Below are 26504 nucleotides of genomic sequence, written 5' to 3' on the forward strand. Positions count from 1 at the left end.
ATTTTAACTTGTTATTCTGACTTATTATTTTAATTAATTTTTTGACTAAATTTTTAAAAATATTTTTTCCTAATTATTTAAATTAGTGATTTTAATTAACTATAGTTTTTTCAAATCTGATATTTTTATTTTTTAAAATTAAAATTTAAAAATATAATTAATAAATACATAAGAACAAATGAATAAATTTATGAATCCAAATACTCATTAATGATACTATTAAAATCCATTATCCAATTCTCACAATAAAAAATAATAATTTTTCATTGAAAACTCATTATATTTTATATTAAATGTTTTATTAAATAAATAAATTAATTAAAAAGGAATTATCTAGAGTTTCCTTATTTTTTGGGCGGGAAAAATGAGCCAAAAGTTACTTTAAGAACATGTATTAGATTAAGATTTTAAAAGACTTTTTTATATAAAAAATATATTGTGGTATTCAATCAGAATATTTAAATGATATAAATAAGTCTTGTGGTATCCAATTAAGAATTTTAAAATTTTTTAATGAGGGCAACAAAATTTCACTTCATCGTATTTAATATTAATTACGCTTTTTTACAACTTATAAAAAGTCTTTTGGTATTAAAAAAATATAAAAATTTTAATGAATTATTTTTTAAGAAAAATTTTGATGGATTTTATAAGATATTTTAGTATAAAATATCTATCAAACAATCTCATCAAACCCTTGAGATTTTGTTAGACTCTTTTTTTTTTCCTATTATTTATCAGACTTTCTTTTCTCTCATTATACATACCTTCTTCTTCTCTCTTTAATATTATTCAAGATGCGCGTATTATATGTTTTTGTCATTCTTTTAGAGTAAAAAAATGTCAAATGTACTTCTCTCATCTGCACTTTTTCGTTTGTTTTCTAAATTAATGTTTCTCTTATGTGCTAAAATTAATCATGTTTTCCTTATGTCGATTATGTTCATCACTTGTTCAACTTAATATTTTTGTGATTATTACCCTTAATTTTGTTATCCATATAAGTCAGTAACTCTCCTACAAATTTTTCATCCTCACCACTCCCTTTTACCCTATTTAAACATGTCATTGGATTTATCATGAAATAATTGTAGTAATTAAAAAAAAAATTAATATATATTTTAAATCTATTGTTCAAATCCAGTAGTGAGAGTGAGAAAATAATATTGCAAGAAGGGTTAGTATAAGACATAAAATTAAAACCAATTTAACTATTAAAATATTAAGAAAAACATATTGATTTTACTTTTTTTATCCAAATTTCATCATTTCTTATTTTTTTCACTAACTCTTGTAACAAAAATTCATAAAATCCTTTCAAATCTTATAAATCTATAAAATAAAGTCCTTTCAAATCCTTTAAATTCTTATAATATAAATTCAATAAAATTCAAATTATCATAAAAGTCTTGTAAAGAAATATGATAAGTCATAATATTCCTATGTAATCTTTAAAATCCATCATACTTTTGCTAAAATAATCTTTTATCTTTATCATCCAATACACTCCCTAAAATATCATGTATGATTTTTTCTTTTCAATCTCTATTAAAAGGAAAAAACGTGTCCAAATTTTTTAAGGAAGAATGGATACCATCACAAAGGTTCGACCTGAAGAGTGTCTCTCAACCATTATTTCCTTCAGATCTCCTAAGGATGCATATGCAGAATATATCTTGTGTCTCCATCCTTTAAAGCAATTGCAGATTCAGATGCTGTGTGGGAAAACTTTCTTCCTTCCATCTGATTACAAAGAAATCATAAATCAGTCTTCAACACCAAACCTGAATTTGTTGTCCAAAATTTTTTTTACTCACACCTTAGCGACCATCATGTTCTTTGTCAATGGAAATATGGTAAGACTATATCACTCAAGTCAAATTAAGGTGATTTTAATCGGGGAAGGATCCAGAAGTGGATCAAAAATAATTTAAATAAAAAATTATAATAAACTAACAACTTAAACGTATTCTACTTTTTATTTAAATCATTCGTATCATAAAATTCATCAATAATATAATATGTATTAAATTTTTTTAGTAATTCTTCTTTCGATGTATCTAATTAAATAATCTGTTAGAAACTTACCTTTCATCTTTTTTTGGAGCCTATTTTTGACAATTTTTATAAAAAAAAATGATTTCTTAGTTGTGATAGTTGAATAAAAATACTTTAAAAATTCTAAACTAAACACCATATACATTTTAAATTTATGTAACAAAATATATTCTAATTTCTAAACATTTAAAAAACACACACCTACAATACCATATAACAACAATAAATCATGAATTTTGGATGTAAAACAAATGTAAAATAATGTATAAACTAAAATAAAGAGATTCATTAATATGTTTATCTTAAATCTATTTTTTTATCATCTTAATAAAAAATAAATAGTAAATAAATAGTGGGCACAAGAATGAAGAAAAAGTTAATATTACCTTGTTTTTCTCCAAACAAAGATTACAGATACGCACTCACAATGTTGAATATATTGGGCAAATTCAGCCGAAATCTAAGAATGAAAAAAAGAAGAAAAAATGATAATTGCAATATGAAATATGAAAAAAAAAGTCTCAAACGCTGTAGCTTGCCTAAAGAAATTGCAGCAAAGTAATGACATAATAAAGTTAGGAGCGTTAGGTATTAGTGTACGTAAGGAAGTTGACAAAACAAGAGTGTGTGAAAAACAAAAGTTGTGACAAATGAAAAAGTAAGACTTTGTGAGAAGTAATAACAAATAATTGACAGAGAAAGTGTGTAACTGCGTAAACATTTTACGTTGTCTTCTCCAAAAATTTATGAAATTATGGCTTAGCCTTGTCAATGCCCAATCGATCTCATCATCACTTCATGTTTCTCTACTCATTCACATATAATTTGAAATAATAAAATTGGTTTTGATGTGCAGATTTTATCTCTAGAGAGAGCTACGGGCAAAAAGTGCATCATGGTAAGTAGAAAGGGACTTAAAATCGCGGGGGGTGATACACCTTGTTATTGCTTTCTTCTCTCCTATTGCCTTGATATAAAGAATTTCATGATTTAATTTGTTATGTTAATTTTAAAAATATCATAACTTATTTTAGTCTGTGTAAATTTTTTATTTATTTCTAATTCATATATTGAACATAATAATGTGATTTTAATCTCTTGTTACATAATTAGACATTATGTTCGTCAATTACTATTTTTTTATTCATAAAAATTAAAATAATTAAAAATACATAATAATTCACACACTTTGTTTAATCAACTGAGATAAATTCTTGATATATGTTTACATAACTAGACATTATGTTTGTCAATTGCTATAGGTTAGTTCTTGAAAAGCAAACTTCTATGGTTTTGGTCTAGAAAGTGTATATCAATACAATTTGTCTCTGAAAATGTTAATTAATGGCCAAGAATTTTATCCGAGCAGAGCTTTATTTATTTATTTATTTTTGGTTTTGGGCGCATCCAAAGGCCAGGAAAGGAACAACTACAAAGAAACCAGTATGGGAGTAACATTTCCCGTACTATCAAATAAAAGCTAATTGCCTGAAAAAGCTAGAAATTGCTCTTTAATAATCAGATCTTCCTCCATGGAACATGCTAAATCAGCAATAGCTAGCACTAGTACATTGATTAGCTCAGTTGTTGATTGAATAGAATGTAAAAATATTGTAAATCCCTAATATCGAGTTTAATTTTTATGAATAAAAAAAACCAGCACATTGGTTAGCTTTCCTGAAAATGCTAAAAAAGTTGACCGTTGATTGTACGTTGAGCCAAAAGCTGTCTAATTCCTACAATAAGTCTCATCCCCATTACACAACCCTGCTTACCTCCCTTTATGCTAGCAACAACCGCTTTGGAATCAACCTGCACTTCCAAACACGAGCACCCTTCAATAAAAGCCAGCTTTAGGCCTTCATACACCCCCCAAAGCTCAGCTACAAAGGCATAGCAGATCCCAATCTTCTTAGCAAAGCCACCTCTCTAATTCCCCCTAACATCCCTCAAAAGACCCCACAACCTGCCTTCAAATTCTGACCCTGCACAGAACCATCAGTATTAAGCACTATGAAGCAAAAACTCTACTTAGGACACAGACACAATACGGATATAGACACTTTAACATGACTAATGTCTACGGACACACATACACTTCAATATGACTAATGTCTAAAATCTAAGACATGGAAATACCACATGCACATAAATATAGAGACTCTAATGAAAGGAAATATAAGTAACATATAATAAAATATCTAAATTGATGATATATTTATTTTTTTTAAAACCAATTTTTTTATGTTTTTTGAAGTGTATGAAATGTGTAAAGACAACAACTTAAGCGTTCAATTGAACAAAAATAATTTTTAAATTAGATACTTAATAAGAAGTGTCGAACAAGTATCTTGTTGTAGTAAAATTGATTTTTAAGGCAGAAAAATCGATTTTTAGACCAACAAAATCGATTTCCTTTAATTTTTAGGCCACAAAACCAATTTTTTAGATGCAAAAAATCGATTATCTTTGACAAAAAAAAATATTATTTCTCTTATATCAATCAACACAACATATTATTTTATTTCTCCTTTTTCAAATTATCTTCTATTTCCATCTATCTCATTTCTTTCCTCTAAACGAAACACACGCTCTAAGTTTCCTAAAAATTGAAGACTTACATGATATTTTTATCAATTTTTTTTAATTATTTAACACATTAATAAGAGTAACAAATATTTTAACTTTAGTAAAAAAAAATTAAACTTGGAAAAGTAAAATTTTCACCTATCTGATGAAAAACTTTTCATGGAAAAGTTGTTAAAAAACATTTTCGGGAAACATTTTTTTAATTATTGGCTATCACTACTAATGCTATCACTATGCCACCACTACTAATGCCACCTCTGTCATTACCACCACCACACCACTCCCACTACACCATCGATGCCATCGCCATAATTGATTGTCACCATCAACACCACTATCACCACCCTTATCGTCATAGTCACCACCGTCAATACCAACATCACCATCACCACTAACATTGCCACCACCAACACCACACCATTAGTACTATCGTCATTATCACTACTACCTCCATCATCATCACCACCAATATAATATCATTGTAACCATCACCATCACCACCACTTGGTGCTACCACCATCACTATCACCATCGTAACCACTGACATCAACATCATCATTAATATTGCTATCACCACCACTATCAATGTCATCACTATCCCCATTGTCACCACCACCACCATCACCACTAACATTGTTACCACTACCATCATCATTAATACCACCTCATTACTATCACCACCAACATTGCCACTACACATTGTCACTGACACCATCATCTACATTGCCACCACTACTAATATTTCTATCGTTGTCACTACGGTTGACATCACCACTATTACTATTCTCGTCATCACAAAAAAACACTCTTAAACTAATTTTAATACGATATGAAACTTTTAAAATGAGTTTACTTGAAATTAATTATATTTTAAAAATTATTATAATTTTTTTTGAAACTAAAACTAAAAAAGTCATTGTTATTTTTAAAATCTTCAAAACTTAAAATTAAGAACCACCCTAAACAGACGCTAAGTTGGTAATATCCATAACATGGTATGGAGCAAGATAAAAGCAAGTAGTAGCTAAAGCTTCTCACTGCAATTAAAGTTAATTAGAACACTTTCAAAGCTCTAAAGTTGTCAATTCAGTTGAGAACAAATAAAAAAATTTAAAAAATTATAACAATAATTAGAATAACCTAAATGAGAATAAGAGATTTACCCCTAAAATTAGTTGCAATATGTCCCCACAGAAAAGAAAATGGAAATTCATAATCACTATTCAAGCATAGGTAATTAAGGGCAAAATTGGTGATGGAAATATCACTTACATACTTGTATGAATGTATTGGCTGGTTTATACAGGTCTAGGGTTTGCTTGTATGGGATGGAAGGTTGAAGGAGGTCCATAGAGGCAAAAACATTGAATTAGTTAATTATTAAAATTATGAGAAAAGACTATACACTGAACATCCAATTACAAATTAAGCATTGTGTATAATAAATTTGTTAATTTTTTTAAAAATATCTTAAAAGTCATAAAATATGATTTATGATTGGATGAAAGTGTAAAATTATTTTATCCCGTTAGTATATCACCCTTAAACTCTAAAATTAATTAGACAATAGACAATTAATGATTTAAATTAATTATTTAAAGTATTTATTTATTACATTAATTATCTAAATTAATTATTTTGACTAATTATTTGAATAATTTATGTTGACTACTTATTTTAAACAATTATTTTGACTAAAATATCTTAAATAATAATTTTAATTAAATATTTTGACAAACTATTTAATTAATTATTTCATATAATTACTTTAACTTATTATTATGACTTATTATTTTGAATAATTATTTTAATTAATTTTTTGACTGATTTTTAATTAATATTTTACTCTAATTATTTAAATTATTTATTTTAATTAAGTAATTTTTTTAAAATTAATATTTTATTTTTTTAAAATAAAAATTACAAATATAATAAATAAATGTATAATAACAAATTAATAAATTCATGAATTCAAATACTCATCAAATAAACCATTAAAACTCGTTATCCTTCCCACTATAAAAAATAATAAATGTGCATTGAAAACCAATTATACTTTATATTAAATGTTTCATACTTTCATTAATTAATATGGTTTAAAATTCAGTAAAAAAATTAAAAATTAAGAAGGAATTATCTAGAGTGCCCTTACTTTGAGCGGGAAAAAATGCGCCAAAACCTACTATAAAATTCCATCTATGATTGTTTTCCTTTCAATTACTATTAAAAAAAATTAAAAGGAAAAAAGTGTCCAAATTTTTTAAGGAACAGTAGTATCAGCGAGTGTGTCTAGAGAATAATGGATACCATCACAAAGGTTCTGCCTGAAGAGTGTGTCGCAACTATTATTTCCTTGACATCTCCTAAGGATGCATGCCAATTATCTCTCGTGTCCCCATCCTTTAAAGAAATTGCAGATTCAGATGCTGTGTGGGCAAACTTTCTTCCATCTGATTGTGAAGATATCATAGATCAATCTTCAACACCAACCCTGAATTTGTTGTCCAAAAAACAAATTTACGCATACCTATGTGACTATCATGTTCTTTTTGACAATGGGAATATGGTAAGACTATCTTTCAAGTCAAAAGGTGATTTTAATTTGTCATTGTCTCATGATTTGTAGAAATTGGGATTCAGATAGAGGAATTTGGGAATTTAATTGGGATTGAGGGGAAATTAGATTTTGTATTTTGTAGGTTATGAAATTATGGCTTAGCCATGTCAATGCTCAATCTCATCACTTGAGGTTTCTCTACAAATTCCTATATCATTTGAAATGATAAAATTGGTTTGGATGTGCAGACTTTATCTCTGGAGAAAGCTACGGGCAAGAAATGCATCATCGTAAGTGCAAAGGGATTTAAAATATCGTGGGGTGATAAACCTTGTTATTGGTACTGGGAATCTACACCAGAGTCCAGGTTTTCTTTCTTTCTCTCCTAATGCTTTGATTTAAAGAATTTCATGATTTCTTATGTTAATGGGATTATATAATAATAATAATAATAATAATAATAATAATAATAATAATAATAATAATAATAATAATAATAATAATGCTCTGTTTCAGAATTTTAATCGCCTTAAATTGTTTTATCTAGAAAAAAAGATAAAAAAGAATAATAATTTTATAAAATTAACTTTATATTATTATTAATTTATTTATAGGTTTTCCTTTCAATCACTAATTATTCCATAAGATATTTAAGTAAAAATATAATTAATGTTATATTAAAAATTAAAAGAATAATTATTTTGAGATAATTATTTTTCTTATTCTGACATTTATAATAAGACTGATTTTTTTTTTTAATTTTACGTATATTTTGTTATTCATTTCCAATCCCTATAGTTAACACATAATGATGTGATTTTAATCTCTCGTTACATAACTAGACATTATGTTCATCAATTGCTATTGGTTGGTTCTTGAAAGGCAAACTTCTATGGTTTTGGTCTTGAAAGTGTGTATATCAACACAATTTGTCGTCTCTGAAAATGTTAACGGCTAAGAATTTTCTACGAGCAATGATTCTTGAACACCTCACTTTTCTATAATTCATACTTAGAATTTCTTTGTATTATACATGTACTTTTCTCTATTTTATCTTTTTCTCACATGGTCTCAATTAAATTTGGGTATCCAAAAATCAATTTTGATTTTATCCTATAAAATTAATTGTCAACTTTTAAACAATTTCATCCGTTATAAAGGATTAATCTGCATAGATAAATAGCTTCCAGGGACAAATTGTTACATTATATTCAAACTATTCAGTATGGCCAAATTATATATTAATTCTTGTTTGTTTTCACTCAAGAGCAAGTATTATTATGCATATGCAGATTTTCTGAAGTAGCAATGCTCAAATATTTGTGGTGGCTAGAAATTTTGGGAAGTTTAGAAGCTAAATTTTTGTCAGCAAATACAACCTACGGTGTATACTTCATCTTTAATTTTGAAAATCACGGATCAGAGTTCATATATTTAAATCAAAACTCGCAACCTAGAACTTATGGGGATTTGGTTGTGTGCGAAGGAAATATAAACGGATATCGTAAAAGAGTTTGCCTAGACCCTCCTGGTGAGGAAGTGCATGAGAGAGAAGATGGATGGATGGAAGTCGAGATGGGAGAGTTTTTCAGTGGAGATCATGAAGATAACTTGGTGGATTTTAAGCTACGGGATATCAACTCACAACTTACACACTTTCTTGTAGTTGAAGGAGTAGAGTTCAGGCCCAAAAACATGTGAAATGGAGAATCTTTCTGTATGTGTTTGAACTAGAGTTTGTGGATTTTATTGAGTGAAAGTGGGTTATTGAGTGAAAGGATTTATATTTAGAAACATTTATATATATGAAAGTTTTTTTTTTAATAAGGTAAACAATAAAGTATGTTTTTTAGTTCTTAATTTTTTTTAAATTTATGATTTTCGTTTTGAACTTCTTGGCTATGAATCTTAGTCTTTAAACTTTTATGCGGTCAACTATTTTAGTTTTTTTTTTGTCTATTTTAAATATTAATTGATGACCTGACGTTTGTTTTTTTAGTATTTTATTTTGTTACATTTTAAAAGGCCTTAAACTTATTTTAGGGTTAAAAGGAAAAAAAATTCACTAACTTCTAAATTCTAACAAAAACATGGCAATCAATATCTAGGATGAACCACTTAATTAAATATTTGTGGTCTATTATGGACCAACAATTTTTTTACCATTATTTATGTTAATAAAATATTAAATGACCAAGGTTAAACTTTTTATTATTCTTCAGTAATGTATGTTTTTGCTTTTTTTTATCATATTATCTTCTTCTGTTCTCTAGTCACTATTGTATGCGTTGTGTGCCAGCAGTGGCGTTACATTTCTTTACTTCCCCTTCTTCTCATCTTTCGCCCTCTTCTTCCCTTCTCCTACGCCCCAACACTCCTCCCTCTCCAAACCCTAACCCTAACCCTTCGTGTCTATTGAAAGAATCCCAAAACCCAACTTCTCTTCTTGGCACCTCCACCTTGTCCAACATCCACTTCGTGCAACGCATAAGCATGCAAGGATTTTCTTCTTCAGCATCCAACAAATGAAGGGGAAAATAAAAAAGAGAAAGCATCAACAAAATGCCCACTCCATATTTCGTTGCGATTAGAAGGTCATGTGATGTCCATATTAGAGGTTTACATTTGTGCTGAAATTTATTTGGTCTGTCTACAATACCCGTTAAATCACAAACATATCAATTAATAACGTCTTTCTGTGATGGTGGTTTCGTGGGTCCTCGAAGGACTCGTCAGTGACGAACTTGAAAGGGTAGAGCTAGATGTGAGGTTCAAGTGTATGGTTGTTGGTTATAGGTTCCTTGCGAACATAGTGCGCTAGAATCGGGATCCATGGATGGAGATACCTTACTTTCATCTTAATTGGATATTGCGGTTATTTCCTTTTTGTTTCTTGATTTATTCACTTTTTACTTGCGTTTCTTGATTTGTAATTTCTGATCTGATATGTAATTTCTTAAGCTTTTTCTCTATTTCCATGAATCCTTATTATCTGATTTGTAATTTCTGGATGTTGAATTTTATTCACTTCTTGATTGTGTCTCTGAATTCTGGAATTGATTTGCTTGGCTCCAAGTTCTTACTTTAATTTGGCTCCAAGATTTTAATTAAAATCTTGGTCCGTAAACAATTTTGAGGATATGAAGATTGAAAGTTTGAATGAGTTTTTTTTTAATCTAGGTTCTTGTAGTTTGTGGTGGTTATAAAATGCCACAAATTTATAATTCTTTGAAAATTACATTATTTAAGTAATTTTTGATGATTTTAGTAGTAAAAAATATAATAAAATAAAATAAAATAAAAATTAAACAAACGTATAATCACTTATTAACTTAACAAGCAAAATAATAATTTATATTTATGTTGTTGGCTGGTCATAAATATTGAGTAACCATGCCACTAGTGCATTGCAGGGTTATTTTGGCACTGAGATATATGTACAGTTTTATTTTGGTTGTAACCGGTGGCATCCCTGATGTCTTTTCATTTTATATATATATATATATATATATATATATATATATATATATATATATATATATATATATATATAAAGATATTTTTTTGTTGGTAAAAGGGAGAGCGAGATAGCGCTTTAGATAACTAACTGAAATATGGAAAGTAAGTTGCCAAGAAAAATCACATGTGACAAAAATATTATGCGAAATTACCAAGTCAAAGTAGAAAGATTTGTGAAAAGGGTTTTTCAAAACTATTCTATTTTGTTTGTAAAAAAAATTAATTTTCAATACTACTAAAAAAATACTTTTTTACATCATTGATTCTACGACAATTCTAAAGGACCGTCTTAATAAGTGTGGCGGTGACATAATTGTAATTAAGAGAAACACAACGACGTCGTTTCTGGAAACCCATCGTCGAAGCACAAGTGATTAACATACAAAGACGGTCTTGTCTCGAGAACCGTCTTTGTATCGTTAATTGCTGCACGTGGCGCACACGTGATTTTTCTTTCGTGTTTTTGCATTCGTGCCTGTTGAGACATTATCACTTCTCCCATTTACTATGCGCCCTAGCAGCCCCTTCTATCCTGTGCCATCCGTTCTACCATTTGTCGTGCTGTGCGCTTCGAGGTTTGTCCATTCTTTTGTTTTCTGCCTGAGCTCCAATGAGGTCTTGAAGGACAACAATGCCGTCGATGCAACTTCCGTTACCACTCTTTACCTCACTCACAAAGCTCTTTCCGATGTCAGCTTCAAGTCAAATACCCTTTTGTTTTCTGTTTCCCTTTACACTTTTAACCACCAAAAATACTTACTTTTTAACTTTGGAAATTACCCAGATAACGTGCTTGACCGTGAACTTGGAAAAGCTTGACCTCAAGCTCAACAATCTCACTTCACTTGAGGTACTTTTTCCTTTTTTTTTTATAAAAAAAATGATTTCGATTTTTAAAAGTATAATTATTGGCTTTTGTGATTGATTTGTTGTGCACGCTGCTACACCAGGGATTGAGATCATGTGTTAATTTAAATTGGTTATCCGTTGTAGAAAAGAAATTAGAAAGCTTGGAAGGAATTCAAGGACTTACTAAGCTCACTGTAAATACCTCTGGGTTTTATTTTGTTACTTTTTAGTTCTAGTTTAATTGTTAATCCAATCCTATTTATGTGTACTATATGTTTGAGTGGCTTAGTAAAATACTAGTAGTAAATTGCATATCAACTTGAATGGTGTATGTGTTGTTGATAGATTTTAGCTTGTTTGGTGCTCTTACTGATGTGTTAGTTGTAAGAACAATTGTACATATGTTTTCCTTTTAACAGCTAACGCATGCGGAAAATTTCTTTTTTATTTCTAGAATTCCACGTTTTGATATCTTGGCTCTCCCTAGGACTACTAGGTTATTCAAATTGCATTGTAAAAGCATTGTTGTACAACTGTAGGAATAACATCTTGAAGAGTCTTATCTTGAGAATGATATGATTTTTACCTCAACTTCCAAGTATTATGACACCCCATTTGAAACAGAAAATAGATATAACAGTATTTGAGAGACCCTTCGCCCTCCTTCACTCTTAACTTATTTTTTCCAACCAGTTCCCTTGATTGCTTCTCTTGCAATCTATTTTATCAACATGCCCTTCTTGAGCCTTAGATTCTCTGTGCTCCTACCTAATATGCACCTTAGTAATAGGTGGCTTCCTAATATATTCCTATAAGAATCTTATAGGGAGTTAAAACCAAATAAGGAGCTAAACTTTTCCATGTAGATGAGCACATATAGGTCCATTAAACATTTGGGACTTCAGGTAAGTAATTACTAAATGAATATGGTGAATTCATGTTTAGTTAGAATAAATGAAGATTGAATAAGCAAAACTGACTGTAAGAATTGATGCTGGTAAAAGATATGCCAATATGATGGAGAATATTAGACATGCATACCCTTTCCAGAAGAAATTGTTCTTCTATTGGTAATCGTGAGTTTATGTTACATCTTCCACTGATTATTTCCACAAGGAGGATGCCAAAGCTGTAAATGTCTGCTTTTCTTGTTAGCTTCCCCCTTATCGCATACTCTGGTGTCAAATAACCTCTGAAAAAAAACCATGCATTGATGCATCAGCAAATTTTTGATATAAAATAAGTGATTAAATACTGTTACATTCTTATGAAAACAGAAAAAGAGAAGCATTCCTTTTTACCAAGTAAGAAGGGAAAAATATAAAGTAAATATTCATATATAACATTTCCTTTTGGCAATTACATCACTTGGTTGTAGTTTATGTGTATCTTGTATAAGTGTTATTTATATCCTTGGTGAAAAAGGAAAACAGAGGCATGTCCAAGAGTTCAAATCTCTAGTATGACACCAAGAGTTAAGACAACCTAAGGGGTTAAAAAGGAAAACAGAGGCATTTCCTTTTCAGCAAAACAAAAGATCACTGCATAGGAATGCAGGATACCCCAAAAAATTATAGGCAATCTAAGGGGTTAAGACTTTAAGATTTAAGACACCAAGAAGAGTATGAAATGAATCCTTTTTTTATATACAAAAACCATTGTCAAGAAATTTTATTGTCTTGGAATTTTCGATGAATTTCCTGAGGGAAATGACTTTGTGTCTTGGAACACTTTGGTGGGTGAGTGTGTTTCTATTTCTCAGCTTTGTTTGGTTTTTGGTTTGTTCCTAAAGATGTGTTGGGTTGGGCTTGAAGCCAGTGTTTCCACTGTCTTGAGTCTCTTGTCAGCTACTGGTTACATAGGGAACTTTGGTGTGGGGAAGTCTTTCCATGGATATTGCATCTAAATTGGATTTAGTTCTAATTTGAATGTCATTACTGCATTGATTAATTTGTATGCAAAGGTAGGTTATATCTTTTTGGCACACCAAGTTTTTGATCGCGTTGCCAAGAAGGATGTTGTCTTGTGGAACTATTTAATAGGGAATTATGCAAGAAATGGAATGGTTGGAGAAGCACTGGCTTCATTTGAGCAAATGAGTGTTTGAGGAATGAAGCCTAATTCTTCTACCTTCTCAGGGCTGCTCTCTGCTTGCCCTACGTCTGGAGCAATACAAGTAATTCGTCATGTTTCTAGTTTATTGAAGTGCAGAAACTAAAACTGGATGCGGTTCTTGGAACGACTCTTGTTGATGTGTGTGCTAAATGTGGCTTTCTAGATGAGGCTATGGACATATTTGATAGGATGGAAGATAAAGATGTGAAATCTTGGACTGCCATGATTTCGGGCCTCGGAGTTCATGGGCAGCCAAATAATGCCATTAGGCTTTTCAATAGGATGGAAAAGGAGGGGTTTAAACCAAATGAACTCACGTTTTTGGCAATTCTGACTGCTTGTAGTCATGGAGGGCTTGTGGTTGAGGGGATGTAAGTTTTTAAGATCATGGTTCATGAATATGTGTTTTCACCACAGGTTGAGCATTATGGATGTCTTATTGATCTCTTGGGTCGAGCAGGAATGCTATATGAAACACATAAACTAATTGATAGCTTCACAATAAAGGGTGATGCTACTGCATGGCATACATTGCTTTCTGCTTGTAGAATCTATAGAGATGTTAAATTAGGAAAGTGCGTTAAAGATGTGCTAAAGAGCATTTATGCAGAGCATCCTACAAATTCCCTCCTCATTTCTAGCACGTATGCAGTCGTTGGAAGAATCGTCGATTTTACAAGAATGCAAGAAATGAAGCAAAGGAATACCAAGTTTAAGTGGACATTATTACATGATAAAATAGATTGAAGGCTTCAACTAGGGTGCAAACACTACCCAAATAGGATTTGAAAAGGGTGTTTTATCTGATTCATTTGTAGTGATAGCTAGTTTAATAGATTATGAACAATTTTGGATGAATTGATAAAAAGACAAATTAGAAGTATTTCATATGTATGTAAATTCAAATGAATCTTGGAGGGCTTCCATACCTGTCTCAAGAGTGGTACTTGTAATTTATGATTTTTGTCGTTGTTCCTAGTCATATTATATTAGCTAGTATTTGTTTGTTTTCATATGGGAAACAAATGTACATATTATATTAGCTAGTATTTGCTATTTTCTTGTGAAATTTCTGTTTCTGCTACAATTCTGTGCTTTACTCTTTTATTGCTACAAAGGTTAGCTATCATGGATTGATATACTTGTCCAATCTCTTTGCATTAAGCTAATACATCTAGTACACTTTGTAGAAGCACACTATGTGATCAAGTCAGACACCTTTATTATAGGATTAGATCAAATGGACGACTTGCATATACTAGTATTTCGACATCAACAACCAATTCAATCCATCAGGTTGGTTTTCTATTTTGTGTTCTAGTTGAGGATTTGGATTCTGCCATTCAATGACCTCACATGATGGAATCATTTGATGAAAGATAAACACAATGCCTTACGTTTCCCTAAATCCCTGACACTGAGTCCCACATTCTTTCATGCACAGAAAGTTATGTCTATATGACTGTCTGCCATCAAATGACCTGGTCATGTTATGGCTTCAAACTAGAGAATGCATATCCTCTAGTTGGATGCACTTAATGCTTAGATTTATGTATTTTCAACATACTAATTTTTGTTTGTATGGTGTCTAGCAGCTCTTAAATGGTGCTCAGAACAAGGTTCCTGCATATTTGGGTGGTATTTTTGTCTGTGTCTCTTTTGTGGTTGCATTGGTGTCTCTGGGACATAGTTGGATGCTCTCTTGATTGTTCCTCTACAAGTGATGCCATGGATTGGATTGCTTTTGATGTATGAATGGGCAATCACAGCTTTCTTGGTTGCATTTTTGTCTGCATAGTTGGATGCTCTCTTGATTGTTCCTCGGCAAGTGATGTCATGGACTGAATTGCTTTTGATGTAAGAATGGGCAATCACAACTTTCTTTATATTATTTGGAGGTTATATCCATTTGATTTATCAGTGGGGAAAACTAGTCGGATCACGAGTAGCATCATCCTTGTCACAACTTGGGTTTGATTATGATTCAGAAAAACGTATGTTCTCAAGAGTAAAACTTCTTTTGTGGTTGTTTTTCATTTAATTGTGATGGTGAGATACTTTTTTTTATATATAAATTGAATCTATATTATCTATATTTATAGGTCATCAGCGATAGATATCATCTTGTGATGTTGCTACATGGTACTTTGTTTTAGGGATGGCCTTGTTGGGCATTGTAGCTCCATCGTTGCCTTGTCTTTTTGGAATTACTGCCTTGTTTTTAAGGTAATTTATGCTCTAATATATTATGGCAAGTCTAGTTAAAATACTTGTAATTTTTTTTTCTTTTTGGGGAAGCTTATATCTTTGTTCCCAATGGCATGTCTTTTTATTTAATATTGACTAGTGGGCAAAAATGAAATGTCAAAATTCAACAATAACCCTCTTTGTGTAAATAAAAAAAAGTAGGTCCTATTTTTTTTTTTTTTTAAAAAAAATGGAAATCTACATCAATTCTGAGAGGACCGATGTAGAATGGTAACCATTCTAAGATGGTCACGTGTCAAAGACCATCTTAGAATGCAATGCATCTACATCGGTCCTTCATAAATGACCGTCGTAGAATGAAATGCATTCTAAGGTGGTCGTTGGGACATGATCGTCTTAGAATGCTAAGCATTCTACATCTGTCCATTAGACGAGACCGTCATAATATACCCAGCATTTCTACATCACTTGTTGAGCGACATCGTCTTAGATTGCCTAGCATTCTACGACGGTCTTCTAGGAAAGACCGATGTAGAATGATGACTATTCTATGACAGTCTCGTTTGAAGGACCAATGTAGAATGCTCAATATTCAAAGATGGTCTTTGGCAACCATCCTAGAATTGGCTTCCCCTTTTTACGACGTCTCCTACGACGATAGTCGTAAACCGATGTCGAATGCTTCAAATAACTGATGTAGAATCTTGATTCAGTAGTAGTGCAAACTTATGTTTTCATGTTCATATAAAATTTTTTGTTGTCATTTAGTTATTTTTATTGAAAGGAATGTTTCACACTTCTTTATATGTAGTATATTTTCATCATATATCAATTCACATATTTCAATTTTATTACCAAAATTAATGTTAATCATATGAAATGAAACAACAAAACCTTTAACATACAACCAAAAAGAAAAATAGGTAGCATGTTCAGTATGAAGTAAATATATATTTAACTTTTAACCCATATAAAGGTAATAAATTTCAAGAATCTCATGAAATTGAAAAATCGAATTAATCATTAAACATATTCATTTAATACTATATATAGATAGTCTCATTCTCAATTACATTATTCATTAGATCTCAAACATCTAAGTACTCATTCTAATTAATTACAAGGGCATGAATGCATGTGCCAACTCTTACATAACAATATGCCTTATCGTATGATTACAATAGTATATTGTAATTTCCTTCACATTTAGATAATATATATTGTGATCCAACTTTTACATCGTAATTCTAGCAATAACGGTTTGTTTTACATCAGGCACACACGCAAGAACCATTATGACAAATTGCATTTCCTTCACATTTAAGCAAAATAGAGTTGCTTTCATCATTTTCATGATATTTACCAAGACCTGTCGTTTTCGGTATGCTCTTGAAACCATGACCGACAAAAAGATGTACAAATTCAGCAATGATGGTTCTTTCCTAGAACTATATGTGTTTTCATAAACTCAACCATGAATATTACAAGCATTTAAAGCAAGAAAGACAACCACAAAAGCTATCTTGACTATAGTCATCCCGTGTCTTGTTTTAGTGTGGTGTTTTTTAGGTTTAGAGTTAAACAATCATTTTTTCCTTCTGCTTATACAATCTTTTCTCGTAAATGGAAATTTGATATCTATTTATATCATTTTTCCTATTTTAAAAATACATTTGTAATTGTTTCATCTCTGGATTTATATATTAAATAAATATATTTTGATTAAAATAAGAAATTCAAATTAAGGTAATGAAAAAATATTAACATTATATTTAATTACTAATACATATTTTCTCATGTTCAAATAATATTAAGTGAGAGAAAGATTGACAACATAAAACTTAAGGTCTCAAGTGGAGATGATTGCGAGTTTGCAATTTTTTATTTTAAAATGAATTTTCAAAATGGAAATAGATTCAGCTAAAATTATTATGAGTTGATTTTTTTTCTTTTCAAAACAGATTTCACTTTATTTCAAAAATAATAAAAATAAATTTCTTCTTTCTTGTTTGTATTTTCAATTAGAGAGTTTTATGAGGGTTATCATAGAAGGAGGGGACAAAACACATTTCCAAAGTGCATCTCCAAAGCCCGGAGGAAGCTGGACCATGGCAAAATCTGGTCATTGCGAAACATCTCCTGAAACCAACTTAAGGCCGATCCATCCAAATAAAAGGAAGCCACCTGGAGACACTCGTCGTTAGGAGTTTCATAGTAATCAAAGAATTGAGAAATTTTTAATATCCAGGACATGGAGTTAGAACCATTGAAATGGGGAACCTCAAGCTTCATACGAGGTGGAGTCTTTCGCGAAGAATGGTTGGGGGAGGCAGTTTCGAGGGAGGCAAGTCGAGAAATGACCTCGTCGAGTTTGGAGTGGGGGGAGCTCTGCGCGGAGATGAGGGCGCTATGGTTTTGGATCAAAATGGTGATGGCTTCCTCAAGCAGCAACAATGACATCTTTAAATACCTCAACCACCAATGACGATGGCATGCTGAAATTCGTCGGTAAGAGCTTAGGTCACCACTACTTCACGACATATGCACCTTCATTGTCCTCCGACGTCGAAAAGCCACAACCATTGTTCATTCATCCATCACTAATGAAGCCAAATCTTAGATTGGCTCCACGTGTGTGAGAAACATCCTCGACACAATTGTCGCATTCCTCCTAGTCACACGTGCGAAACATTATTTTGTAGCATCTTTATGGTTCTGGTTATGTGTTTGGGATTTTGGGTAGATTGTTTCAATTTGGGAGTTTGGTGGAGTTTTCTTTTACATTGAGGAGAAGGCATTGGATTAGGATTTTGAAATATTATTTTAACATAAAAAAGTCTTATGAGTTTGATAATTTGAATTTTAATGGATTTATATCTTAAGAATTTAAAGAATTTTAAAGCATTTTATAGATTTATATGAATTGAAAGGATTTTGTGAATTTTTAAAAAAATATTCAAAATTGCAAGAGTTAATGAAAAAATAATAAGAAATGATGAGGTTTGAATAAAAAAATTAAAACCAATATAATTTTTCTTAATCTTTTAATAGCTAAATTGATTCTAAATTTATGTCTTCCTATGCTAATTCTTTTTGCAATAACATTTTTTCATTCTTACTTTTAGATTTAAACAATATAGATTTAAAATTTTATATTGTTCTAATTTTTTTAGTTACTATAATTATTTCATGATAAATTTAATGATACGTATAAATGAGATGCACATATATAGTAGAAGAGAGTAGGGAGAGTGGAAAATTGGTAGGGGGTTACCGAGTTATCTGGATGACAAAATTAAGGATAATAGTCACAAAAATAGTGCGTCGACCAAGTTATGAGGATAGTCCGTATAAGGAAAACATACTTAGTTTTATCACATAAAACAAATATTAATTTAATTTAGAAAATAAAAAAAAGTGTAGAGGGAAGAAATATATTTAACATTTTTTTATTCCAAAAGAAAATAAGAAATATATATGACACATTATCTTGAAGAATATTAATGAGAGAAAAGGATATCCATAATGAGAGAAAAAAAGTCGAATAACTAATGAAAAAAGAAAAGGAAAAAAATTCTAACAAAATATCAAGAAGGGTTTGAATGATACTATTTGATAAATATTTTATACTAAAAATTTCATGAAATCTATTAAAATTCTTCTTAAAAAACAAAACATCCAAATTTTTATATTTTTGAATACCAAAAGATTTTTTTATAAATTATAATAAAATCTTAATTAAATATCATCGAATTTTGTTGTCTTCCTTAAAAAATCTTAAAAGTTATAATTAAATATCACAAAATTTATTTATACTATTTAAAAATATTACAAATTTTATTTTATAAAATAAATTTTTTAAAATCCTAATTCAATAGCCCTTCTAAATTTACAGTGAACACCACTGCCCGCACCAGCGTGCACGTACTACACCATTGCTGGATAAAGATTTTTCGAAATTGTTAGATTCAATGGTTTTTATAAGCGTAACCTTGCTGTTAGTAGCACCAAATAACTGCAATATATTTGAGTGATTCTGCTGATAATTATGCAGCTGAAATATTACTGTTAATAGCACCAAACCATTTAGTTTTAAATCCTCTTATATGTCTATATTTAGTTGTAATCTTTGTAATAACGGTAAGGAAGAATTATAGAGAATAACTAAATAGTACATTATCTTCTATAGATTGGTATCAAATCAATGTTAAAGAGCGAGATTTAACGGGTAAATTGGATTAGGATTTCAAATAATTTTTTTTAGAATTTTTTTAAAAAAATATTGCAATATTTAATTAGGATTTTTAAATATTATAAATAAACTTTGTTTTCATTCAATGACTATAAAAAAAATTAAAAGGAAAAAAGTATCCAAATTTTTTAACGAACAATAATATCAGCTAATGTGTCTAGAGAATAATGGATACCATCACAAAGGTTCTGCCTGAAGAGTGTGTCGCAACTATTATTTCCTTGACATCTGCTAAGGATGCATGCCAATTATCTCCCGTGTCCCCATCCCTTAAAGCAATTGCAGATTCAGATGCTGTGTGGGCAAACTTTCTTCCATCTGATTGTGAAGATATCATAGATCAATCTTCAACACCAACCCTGAATTTGTTGTCCAAAAAACAAATTTACGCACACCTATGTGACTATCATGTTCTTTTTGACAATGGGAATATGGTAAGACTATCTTTCAAGTCAAAAGGTGATTTTAATTTGTCATTGTCTCATGATTTGTCGCGTGCATGTTTTGTAGAAATTGGGATTCAGATAGAGGAATTTGGGAATTTAATTGGGATTGAGGGAAAATTAGATTTTGTATTTTGTAGATTATGAAATTATGGCTTAGCCATGTCAATGCTCAATCTCATCACTTCAGGTTTCTCTATTCATTCCTATATCATTTGAAATGATAAAATTGGTTTGGATGTGCAGACTTTATCTCTAGAGAAAGCTACGGGCAAGAAATGCATCATGGTAAGTGCAAAGGGATTTAAAATATCGTCGGGTGATAAACCTTGTTATTGGTACTGGGAGTCTACACCAAAGTCCAGGTTTTCTTTATTTCTCTCCTACTGCTTTGATTTAAAGAATTTCATGATTTCTCATGTTAATGCGATCATAATAATAATAATAATGTAATGTTTAGACATGCTTTTTGGTATTTAAAAATATCATATTTCCTGTTCCAGAATATTAATCGTCTTAAATTATTTTATCTAGACAAAAAAGATAATAAAGAATAATAATTTTATAAAATTAACTTTATATTATTATTTTATTTATAGGTTTTGCTTTCAATCACTAATATTATTGCATAAGATATTTAAGTAAAAATATAATTAATGTTATATTAAAAATTAAAAGAATAATTATTTTGAGATAATTTTTTTATTATGACATTTATAATAAGACTGAAAAAATAACTTTTTTTTTTTCTAATTTTACGTATATTTTTTTTTATTTCCAATCCCTATAGTTAACGCATATAATGATGTGATTTTAATCTCTCGTTACATAACTAGACATTATGTTCATCTATTGCTATTGGTTGGTTCTTGAAAGGCAAACTTCTATGGTTTTCACTACTAGAAATATTGTATTTTACGACGCACATTCTACGTCGGTCATACATTACCCGACGTAGTAATGTACACGGTGGCATTTCCGTAAATATATAAGTTTTATATACGGCGCCTTTCGTATACGACGACGTTTCACTTAAACGCCGCGTTTGTAGCTTTGGTGGAACTAATCTAAGACGGTGTGTTTGAAGACACCGTCGTAGTTGTGGTCAGAGACAAAGACGGTGTTACGTGTGCACCGTCTTTAATTTTGTTCTTTAAATACTCCTTGTTTCACGATGATTCAACACTCTCGCGTCCTCGAAAAAGCTATACCAAAACCCTAATGCGCATGCGCTCTGTTGCCTGAAGTCATCCCAGCGACGACTCCGTCGTGCCCACCGTGACATTGCCTTTTCGACCACCAAGAGCAAAACCCTAGCCATTGTTCTGACCACCACCACATATCCGATCTCGTGCCCTTTGGAGTGGTGTCGTGACCTTGCTTGTGTGAAGGTAAGCATGTCGAAGTTTTTGAGTTCTTGTTTCATAATATAAGACTTTTAAAATGTGATTATCGACTTCTTGAGTTGCCCTAACAATGTCATCGTTGAATATGCGAAAAGGATTTGAAGGCCAAAGGGTTTAGTTAAGTCAGAGTACTAACGAAGTTGATGTTGTTGGTTGTTTTGGTTTCGCGTTTTTGTTATCTGGATTGGTGCACTTCGAGCATAGGTTGTTGGATTTATTACATATGCAATTGTGGTTTCGATTATTTTCTTCCATTATTACATATGCGAAGCATGAATCAAATGAGAAGCATGAATCAAATGTGCCAAAATGTTCTGGAAATTTGGGTGTTAAAAACTCTTACAGTGTAATTGGGTTTTGTTTGGCAATTTTTGTGCAAAATTTATGTTTGTTTGTTTCTTTACCTCTCTTTGCTTATAATTTATGATTCAAATTAATACATAAGATCAGTTTTCTCATCTTCATTTTTTCATAGCAGATAAAGAGGGAAATATCCACCTTGAAGCTGCTGAAGCATCCGAACGTGGTTAGATTATAAGAGGTAACATCCTAACCTGTTTTTTGTTTTTTTTTTGTTGACCATGTGTTTTTTCTTTTTCTTTTTCTTGTTTACGTGTAAAAGTGCAGTTAATGCAGTTTAAAATCATTGATTTTATAAGTATTTCCATTTTTTATGTGTTGTTTTGGCATTTCTCTACTTAGTCAGAAAAAGTTAGCTTCGCTTTTATTTTCTTTGTGGAAACATGTGTTACTTGGTTATCGGATCAACAATGTATATAGGTTTTTCACTCATTTACATAGTCAGCAAATTGGAGTAATTAAGCTTTTTCTCAAACTAAGAGTCCAATAACTGCTATTCGAGTTGGATAATTATTTGCGTTGTGTACTTTGGGTTTGAATTATTTTTGTTACATTTTTCAGAGGAACTTAGATCAATTGGAAGACTTACTCAACAAGGTTAAATTGAAGACCATAAGGACTGAACCACCTTCTGCATCTATTGCTGGCACAAGGTACTTTTTGATTATTAATTTTGATTGTGCGTTTACAAATGATTAAAAAAAAAAATTCTTATGGGGTGTTATTGGTTGGTAAGTTGGTGTATCTTTGGTGTTTCTGTAGATTCTGTAGTTGCTGCGTTACAATTTGTGGCTCCCTCTGCAAAGGGATTCTTTTTGTAAAATCATTTTGACTTAGATCCTATTTGAATGTTTCAACACGACCCACAGTAGGATATCAGATCATTATGGTGTATTTAGGAGCAGATTATCATATTTATACTAATAAGTATATCCAAATGCAAATGTTTTTTTTTTGTTTTTTGTGTTTATATTATAATTATTGAGTCAGTATGTTGTTTCCTTTTAGAAACAAATGACAGCCACTCAGAGAATAGTATACATTACTCTCTTTCATCTCTTTTCATTCCTCACACTTTCATCCATTTTCATTCATGTATACCAAACCCATTGTAAAAGTTTGATAGGTCCTGCATTTAAAGTCAAATCAAAATTCAATCCTTAAGAAATAAGGTTGTTGTCTTAAATAGAGAAAAGTAGGACAGTAATATCCACTCCAGGAATAACATAAAATTCGTAATCTTGAATAGTTCCCCAAAATTTAGAATCCTAGTTAGCATAAAGTGCTATCTGTCAGCCTATTGAGATCAAAAGTTTGATTCTGAAAAATGATAGCATTTCTGAGCCTCCAAATTTATACTGTAGCTGCTATCCACCACATTGTCCTTCTTGTGTTAGAAACCTTTGAAGTTGCTGAGGAGTAGTGTTGGATAAAATTATCCAAAGGCCTACAGTGAAACACCTTGTCTTCCTTTACCCAAGAAAGTTATTCCCACCATATAGCCATAGTTTTGCCACAGGTGAAAAATAGATGGGATGCGGATTCGGGTTGATTGTGACAGAAGGGACATAAATCATTATCTACCTGAATCTGCCTCTTGATCAAGTTGTCCTTCGTGGGAAGTCTGTCCCATAATAACCTCCAAACAAAAGAAAGGGCTTTAGGAGGAAGTTTGATCTCCCAAAGTTTCTTGAATCCCAGGTACAGACCTTGAATGTACCATCTCAGATTTAATAACTTGATAACCAAATTTAGTTGACAAAATCCCAGAGGATTCAGCTCCCCAAACCCAGGTATCATTGAGATTGTTGTTAACTCTGATTTGGTGGATGTGATCAATGAAAATAGAGGCTAGCTGCACCTCATTATCAAACAAGTGTCTTCTCCAAACCATATTCCAGACCCATCCATTCTCTGTCCAAGATCCCACCTCTGCCACCCTTAAATCTCTTTGGGAAGAAATACTGAATAACTCATGGAATTGATCCTTTAGAGGAACTCCTTCATCACCCCAAGGATCTTCCCAAAAGAGGAATTTGTCACCTCTCCCCAGCTTCCACCTGATTTGATTATCAGCACTGACCACATTTTGCTGTTGAAAGATGGCCCTTAAATCAGCCCACCAAGTAGAGAAATACTGCTTTCGAGGACCATACTCCAATCCCCTCCAGCCATTGTACATAGAGATCAGAATTCTGGTCCAAAGCTGGTCTGGTTGGTGGAACATCAGCCACTTCCATTTGAACAACAGAGCCTTGTTAAGACTTGGAAGATCTCTAATCCCCAACCCTCCCATATGCTTAGGAGAGCAGCACTGGCTCCAAGAAATCCAAGCAATCTTCCTACTATCTGGTTTTCCCCCCCATAGGAATTCTTTGGAATTCAACTTACTAGTGTGTTTGGATTAGATTGATGGTGAAAAAAATCAATTAAATTTTCATGATAAAGATAAAGTGATAAATAGTTGTTTCTGTTTTTTTTATGGTATGGCCATTATTTTGTGGGATAAAATGGATTGTTGTGTTTTATCCCAACACAATATATACATTGCGGCGGTTTAAAAATTAAAATACTGATTGGCTATAAACGTCACAAAGCATACAGTTGTGGTTTATTTGGTCTTAGCATTTATTGGCGGCTATAATTTGCCACAATGTTTTTTCTATTATTTTTTACCCCTTTTTGAATTTTAATGATCTAAATTAAAACAAAAAAATTTCTAAACATCTTGTCTTCAACAACATTGGAACAGCTCTGAGCTCTCTCTGGTCCTCAATTTGTGCTTTTTATCCTCCAGTTGCAACACCCTAACTCGCTAAGTCACACGCAGCACCGTGATTTTCTGCAGGTTCTCATCCTTAAACCTTAATTTCGTCCCTTGATTAAATTAATAGTTATATATATATATATATATATATATATATATATATATATATATATATATATATATTTACATCTTAAAAACTATAAACCCTAATCTATACTATCTGTCAAATGACCAGACCAAAGACCCCTAATTTAATCGCAGGTCGTCATTCCTGCCAGCAGAACACAGAGGCCAGCATCGTGTGTTGTTCAATCTAAGGTACCTTCTGCCTGCGTTCGTTCTATCAGTTATAGTTTCATTGTTTATTGCATTTGAGGTGGACATGAACTCCCCTGTTATGATATGTTTCCTACTTTGTAACTGTTAACTGTCATTTCTGTCATTAAGTTTCTAAATACTGAAATAACAATACCTGCACAATCAATGAGTGTGTTCTCATAAATTGACTTAAAAGAGTTGAAGCCAAGAAAGTGGCAAGGCGTTCTGATTCATTGGAACAATTTTTCTGTGAAATGACGCGTCTTTTGTTTTGAATTCAAATTGTTTACATTTTATATAACATTAAATTGCACTAACTCCCCTTAAAAGTTTTTGATATTGCACAAAACCCTTGGTTTTTTAACGTTTACAGTTGCTTTCTTACAAGGGTACATGGTGTAATGATTTTCAATCAATTAATGGTATAGTGTAATGTACAAGGATATTAGTGTCATGTTTTGCAAATAATTAATAGGGTTAGTGTACGAGTAGAAAAAATAGGGATATCAGGGGGAATTTCCGTGACATTTACTGTAATTTACTCTTCATTGATATAATTTGTTTTTTTTGGAAAGCAAATATATATATATATATATATATATATATATATATATATATATATATATATATATATATATTGTTTAAAAAAGTACCACAGGTACTACAAGATACATAGTAGACCTGTAAAACATGAAACAAAAACCACCCTACAAAAACCATTGTCAATCTTGGAACCAATTTCTTGACCATCCTCCCCTTTATTAACATTTCTATTATTGTTCTCAGCAGCAGCTTGTTCATACAATTCAATTAGTTTACTATTATCCTCAATCAAGGCTTTAAGTTTCATCTTGAGTTCATCATTCTCCTTTGCCAGCATAATTGCTGTCTCATGAGCCTCTGCTTCTCTTTTTTTTTTTTGAACAGCCAAAAATAATATTATATATATAAGAAGCATAGTACCAGAGGTACTACAGGAAAACAAAGGGTAGCATCCCCTAAAACACAGAAAAATAACCAACAGCCACCAAAATCAATAAAACCCATCCCTACAAATGACACA

The 26504-nt window shown here is 31.1% G+C and overlaps 2 protein-coding genes across 2 annotated transcripts; both read left to right on the forward strand.

Moving 5' to 3' along the window:
• The first annotated feature begins 6881 nt into the window (after window positions 1-6881).
• LOC114414211 (putative F-box protein PP2-B12) lies at window positions 6882-9000 on the forward strand. Its single transcript, XM_028378520.1, has 3 exons — window positions 6882-7213; window positions 7453-7571; window positions 8497-9000. The coding sequence occupies exons 1-3, from the start codon at window positions 6947-6949 to the stop codon at window positions 8903-8905; spliced, it is 795 nt and encodes a 264-aa protein (XP_028234321.1). The 5' UTR covers window positions 6882-6946; the 3' UTR covers window positions 8906-9000.
• Window positions 9001-11003: 2003 nt separating this feature from the next.
• Window positions 11004-15980, forward strand: LOC114414212. The gene is made up of 3 exons (XM_028378521.1): window positions 11004-11413; window positions 11508-11573; window positions 15283-15980. The coding sequence occupies exons 1-3, from the start codon at window positions 11231-11233 to the stop codon at window positions 15391-15393; spliced, it is 360 nt and encodes a 119-aa protein (XP_028234322.1). The 5' UTR covers window positions 11004-11230; the 3' UTR covers window positions 15394-15980.
• Window positions 15981-26504: the final 10524 nt, after the last annotated feature.

This window comes from Glycine soja, chromosome 6 (genome assembly GCF_004193775.1).
Source record: "Glycine soja cultivar W05 chromosome 6, ASM419377v2, whole genome shotgun sequence".
Taxonomy (NCBI): domain Eukaryota; kingdom Viridiplantae; phylum Streptophyta; class Magnoliopsida; order Fabales; family Fabaceae; genus Glycine; species Glycine soja.

What these genes read in the sequence shown, in the direction of transcription:
- LOC114414211 (XM_028378520.1), top strand. Translation starts at nt 6,947, where the DNA reads ATGGATACCATCACAAAGGTTCTGCCTGAAGAGTGTGTCGCAACTATT. An exon ending in TTTTTGACAATGGGAATATG is followed by an intron (nt 7,214 to 7,452) that starts GTAAGACTATCT and finishes TTGGATGTGCAG; the next exon opens with ACTTTATCTCTGGAGAAAGC. An exon ending in GAATCTACACCAGAGTCCAG is followed by an intron (nt 7,572 to 8,496) that starts GTTTTCTTTCTT and finishes ATGCATATGCAG; the next exon opens with ATTTTCTGAAGTAGCAATGC.
- LOC114414212 (XM_028378521.1), top strand. Translation starts at nt 11,231, where the DNA reads ATGCGCCCTAGCAGCCCCTTCTATCCTGTGCCATCCGTTCTACCATTT. An exon ending in CTCACAAAGCTCTTTCCGAT is followed by an intron (nt 11,414 to 11,507) that starts GTCAGCTTCAAG and finishes GAAATTACCCAG; the next exon opens with ATAACGTGCTTGACCGTGAA. An exon ending in ACAATCTCACTTCACTTGAG is followed by an intron (nt 11,574 to 15,282) that starts GTACTTTTTCCT and finishes GGTGTCTAGCAG; the next exon opens with CTCTTAAATGGTGCTCAGAA.